At 38.6% G+C, this 5,599-nt stretch overlaps 1 protein-coding gene across 1 annotated transcript in view; it reads left to right on the plus strand.

Moving 5' to 3' along the window:
• Window positions 1-2,744, plus strand: part of CNTNAP5 (contactin associated protein-like 5) — a 223,281-nt gene extending 220,537 nt beyond the window's left edge. Inside the window, exons 24-25 of the mRNA XM_009887328.1 lie at window positions 418-489; window positions 1,529-2,744. Of these exons, the coding sequence (XP_009885630.1) occupies window positions 418-489; window positions 1,529-1,725 (269 nt within the window). The 3' untranslated portion in view covers window positions 1,726-2,744. The remainder of the gene's footprint in view (window positions 1-417; window positions 490-1,528) is intronic.
• Window positions 2,745-5,599: the final 2,855 nt, after the last annotated feature.

The following is a 5,599-nucleotide window of genomic DNA, read 5'->3' on the forward strand; positions in this document are numbered from 1 at the left end:
TCTACAAACGTAGGTCAGGTCAAGTCTAAATCTGTTTAGCCTTCCTTTCCTTTTGCTTCTTTCTGATAGTGTTTCTTACATATCAAAAAAAAAGAAAAAAGAAAAGCTGTGACTGAGAAAAGCTCCCAGTGGTCTAGAAACTGAGACAACACTTTCAGATGTTAGTGTGAGCCTTTCTGTTTCCTTTTAAATATACCCTTAACAGACTTTGCTCCTGAAGATGTAGAAGAAAATTGTCCTGCAAGCTCACTCTAGTTTTCAGAGAGCTTTCTGGTTTGATTCTCCAATCCCCCAAATCGTATCCTTTGAAAACAGATCAGAATTCCTGAGGGTAAGAAGGGGCTTCTGTTTAAACCACAGTGAAAATTAATATAGTCGATACAGAAAATAAGTCCTGTTTTGTTTAACCAACTGCAGATCCTTTTGGGAAGACAGATGAAAGAGAGCCTCTCACCAATGCAGTCAGAAGCGATTCAGCTGTGATTGGAGGTAACTTCATTTTTAAAGATTACAATTGAAAAATAATTCTGTCAAGGCAAACATCTGAGGTTCTTTATATCTGCGGCCCATAAAATCCAGTTCAAGTTTTTTGTAATCTAATAGAGGTCTAGTATTTGCTGTATTTATTAGCACATATCTTTATCAAGCTACCTGAATAGGCACCTGCATTATGGATGAAGCCAATAGTGGTGGCATGTGAAGTTGGATATTACCCAAAAAAAGTCATTATGGATCGTTGAGAACCTGAGTCTTCTAAAATATACCCAAAGTCTGTCTGTCTGCCTGCTTGAGCAGGGGAATTGGACTAGATGACCTCCAGAGGTTCCTTTCCAACCTCAACCATTTTCTGATTCTGTGTGATTCTGTGATCTAAGACCCAGCTAACTAGTAGTTGTTTTACACACCACTCTGATGAGAGCTTCAACACAGTATTCACATATCTTGTATTTCTTGATCTCTCTTTTTGCAAGCTGGTGGTGTAGTGGAACTCACTAGGTCATACGGAAGCATTTATATACTAGGGAAAGTTGTCCTCATAGCTTCATGTATGGTTTTCATTTTGCTTTAACAACCTGGAAGGCAATTTATCTCTGTTTATTTTATAGGATGCCCTGTAGGGAGCTGCCTTTGATAATATCTAGAAGCTATAAACCAAAGTGTACAAGGCTCATGCAAGGTTTCCGGAGATAACACAGAAGAAAATACAACAGAGCAGGAATTTGTATGAGCATACAGATCTAGTTTTTTAAAAACAAACACACTGACCCAACTTTACTTCCAGAGAAAGCAGAATTTGACTGAAATTAGAGGGTCAATTACATCAATGCTTGCCGCTTTAAGTCTTACTTAAGGTGACAAAATAAAAATAAAAACTACCAGGGACAGTATGATAGAGGCAGATGATTGTGTACAGACTGAGATGAACCCACTAGCTGTTGTGCATTGATAATGTATTTTTGAGGTAACTGTTTTTTTGTTTTGGTTTTGATATTTACTCTTTCTATTCTTCCTTTTTTACCCTCTTCAGGTGTAATAGCAGTTGTGATATTCATCATCTTTTGCATCATCGCCATCATGAGCAGATTCCTCTATCAGCACAAACAAGCGCATCGAAGTAGCCAGACAAAGGAGAAGGAATACCCAGAAAACCTCGAGAGCTCCTTTAAAGCTGACATTGACTTGCAGAACACAGTGAGCGAGTGCAAACGGGAATATTTCATCTGATGGACAATGCGATTTCTTCTTACTCTTACTTCCCTACCCTTCCTTCCTTTATTCCTTTATTCCTTCCTTTTTTCTTTTTGTAAGTTTTTTTAAACATTCATTTTTTGCTAACTTCTTTTTCATTTGGAAAAGACCGCCCTGCACAGGAAACACTGACAACAATCACAGTACCTTGTTCTCCGCACAGGAACCTGGCAGTCACAGTTTGCTTCCGCAGTTCAAGAGACCTGTTGTCCCACCCTACACAAAATAAGATCCAGATGCACACCTGGTTTCTGCTGTGGGTTCCTGGATGTTTCAAAGTCTCTACATTTATTTGTGTTTTTCTCTGGAGCCATTTAATTCATCACTTTTACACTAGAGCTGGACTATGTAAAGTAGAGGTAAAGTAGCTGAACACGTAGCTCTACAGATACTGGGACAGGATAGCGGGAAAGAATGAGACCTAAATGCCTGATTAATTTTACAGGCTTATTTACAACAATCATAAAGAACTGGCCAAATTCTCGAATGATATGAATTGATATATATCTATTGATTTCAATGGTTTTACATTAATTTGTACCAGTTGAGAAGCTGGTCTGAGGTAAGGAAAAATAAAACTATCCTCATTAAGCTCCTTCCCCCAACCTCCTGTCCTTTTACTGTAACTTTTAGGCTTACCAGTACTTTTCCAACAATATATGTATCAACAATAAATGTCATTCCCATGCACCTCTTTCACCTTCATCTCATAAGGCTGGCTATGTAGACCCAACATACTCTAGCATAACTCTAGCTGAAGCATGGAAAATAGTAGCTTGAATCTCCAAGGGTTTTAGGAAGCTGCTAGGATTTAGGTGCTCTATATTTGTCTGAAATGTTAGAAATGCAACATATACCTGTTCATGCCATATGGAGGGTTGTCATGCACTGAGGTTAAACACTGTTGCTGCTGTGGCAAAGAAAAAGTACATAGACAAGAAAAAGCAAAAATAGTTTAATCTTAAACATGAGCCACACCTTCTGCCAGTTCTTCTACAAAAGGAAAAAAATCCAACTACTTAAAAAAAAAACCCAAAACTGCATGAAAGATTGATTGGTATTTCCTGTTTGTAGAAATTGAAATATCTTCTCCAAAGCTAATTAGAGAGAGGTCTGATGTCACGTCTAAAAAGGTTAATATTTAATCAACCCTGTTTACAAGGAAGAACATTAGGGAAACAAGTTAAAAAAGATCCCAAATACTCTGAATTAATCTTCTCTCCTGTTTTTCTAAGGTCTTCTGTCCTTCCCTGATTGGGAACGATACTGAAGACTCAAATCCTGCCCATTTTACCTGTGCTGCATGGTTTCAGTGTGAGGCTGAAAGAGCTTCTCTTCAGTCACAGACATCCTAAGGGTAAGAAATGGAGAAGTCCCACCAAGGGAGGTTTTTCACACCCTGCTTCTGTCTGTGTGACATACTGCTTTAGCAGGGCTTCTGAAGAATATGTAGAATTTGCTGTCAGACTTGAAGGTTTCTGACAGGAGTTGAACCAATCCAACAGATGAGAAAAAAAATAAATCTTATTTATTGCAGTATTCTTGATAAGAATTAATTCAAGACAATTAATTGTGCAGCTCAATCTCTTTCTTTGCCCCTTACACCCTTCTGCGGTCATCCTGGCATTTCCTCATGGTGATGATTTTTACATAGATTAAAATCAAAGAATCCCAGTATGAGGTAGTAACCTACAGCAAACTAGAGATGAGGTTACACATGCAACAGGTGCTATTTTTCCAGGCGATGCATTGCAAAGGTCTGTAGCTGGTTATTTTTTTGATGGGAGGAGGGGACAGACAAGGAAGAATACATAAATGACAGTTTGGATATGATGATCCTTCACTTCTTACTTTGGAAGACTTCATGAGAAGTAGTGTCTGGTGAAGAGAAAGCAATCTTGGAATGATATTGCTCTCACATGAAGAGGAATATGTGAGGCCAGTCCCACAATCAGAACTCTGACCGAGCAATTTTATAAAGCTATTTATATTGAAATTAGTATTGGTGCCATTCTTCCTCGACCATGGTCGACAACAGCCCTTTTGCTTCATGCTGGCTGTTTGCATGATACCTGATTACTTGAGAGTGTTTCTGCATGATGAGATGTGTAATGATGGACTCATTAGCTGTGCTCCCTGTACATTGCTTTATCTTTTGCGGTGAAATCCTGGCAAAGCAATTCTTTTTTCTCCTTCCTTCCTTCCTTCCTTCTTTCTTTCCCCCATATAAAGCTGCTTTGTTTGGCATAGCGGGAGGGGAGGAATAAGCAAGCGCGTGGGCTCCTCTGCCCATGTTTGAGTCATTTTATCTGAAATGGACTTTGTATGAGACATCTCTGAAGTCCTAATGTACTTAATTGGCTTTATGGAGAATGGAATAGGAAGGAGGGGAAAACCCACAGGTGTGCATTTTTCTCCAGCCAAACTAACAGATACTAATCATCCTTCTGCTTTCCTACATGTTGGGTTTCCAGGAATAACATTACTACAAAGTGCAACAATAAAGCGCAGAGCAGCTCCAGCGGTGAAGCAGTTGGAAAAGGGAGACAGAGCAATGAAACAGAGTCCTGTCATTTCTCAATTGACTGAGTTAATTTCAGCCATCTTGGGGCCTGATTCTGCAAGATGCTGAGCTTTCTTAAGGAGGGTCAAGTTCCCATCACCAAATGTAGATATTAGCGCTGCTGCAACCATTTCAGATAGAGCTCAGCAGCTCAGTCCTGGGCCAGAGAGTGGGTGTAGGCAGAATGCTGTGTGCAAGCCCGGACCCGGCAAAACAGTGTAAGTGGTTTGTTTGTCCTTTTTTTCCTTATCCTCATTTAATATAGCCCAGGCTGGTAAAACTCCTTGAAAATGTAGCTCCATTGGTGTGCATCTGTAAAAAGAAAGAACTGCACATACATAAATACATGCCTGAGTGTATAGAAACACGTGCACCTATACCTACGGAGGTAATGAGATGTAAATATCTGTATGCTACAGGCCTGGACAAATGAACACATTGTATGGACTTGCCATTTAAAAGCCTACCTTCTAAATCAGGATTTCAATATTCTTCTTATTAAAAGGTACCTAAAAGATACTATATGAAGTACCCTAATACTGAGTCCTTTTTTTTCTTTTTTTTTCTCTTTCTTTTTTGTTATAATGCTTTCTTTAGTGAGGGCATCATCTGATTTACTTCAGTACCAGTTAAAGGGAAATATTTTTTTTTTTTTTTAAAAAAAAGGGAAGAAATGCAATTTTGCAGAAATCTACCAGCATTAAAATTGCTTTCATATTCCACAGTTCAAATTAGACCTTTTTTCCTATCTATTACAAACCATTTCTGCCATTCTTGTTAAAATTGCTGTTTAAATGTGAGGGTCTTTCCTTTTTTCTTTTAGCTATCATTCTAGATAACATTTTTCAGTAAACGTGGGAGATGATACTTTTCATATATAAAATTACAGGATTTGTTTGACTAACCTGTGAATAACCCAGTCTAGTGGGAGGTGTCCCCCACTGCCCATGGCAGGGGGGTTGGAACTAGATGATCTTTGAGGTCCTTTCCAACCCAAACCATTCTATCATTCTATGATTATTTTAATGGAAAACCTGAGAGTATCAGAGAATTGTTTGGAGGTAGTGTTTTGTTGTTTGTGTTTTCTTCCTTCTCTCAAGGCAGGTTTCATAACAAAAGTAAGGGGCTGGTAGAAGGACACGAAGTCTTTTTTTTTTCTCCTGCTAATATGGTATGGAACCTCTGAAAATTATTTTTCCTAAGCAGGCATTTTTAGGCTATGAAATTTCTAAGTCACTGAGATACGGATTTATGCACTGCAAATTCGTCTTTTCCAGAAATGCCTTG

The sequence above is a fragment of the Charadrius vociferus genome, unplaced genomic scaffold (assembly GCF_000708025.1).
Source record: "Charadrius vociferus isolate BGI_N301 unplaced genomic scaffold, ASM70802v2 scaffold385, whole genome shotgun sequence".
NCBI lineage: Eukaryota > Metazoa > Chordata > Aves > Charadriiformes > Charadriidae > Charadrius > Charadrius vociferus.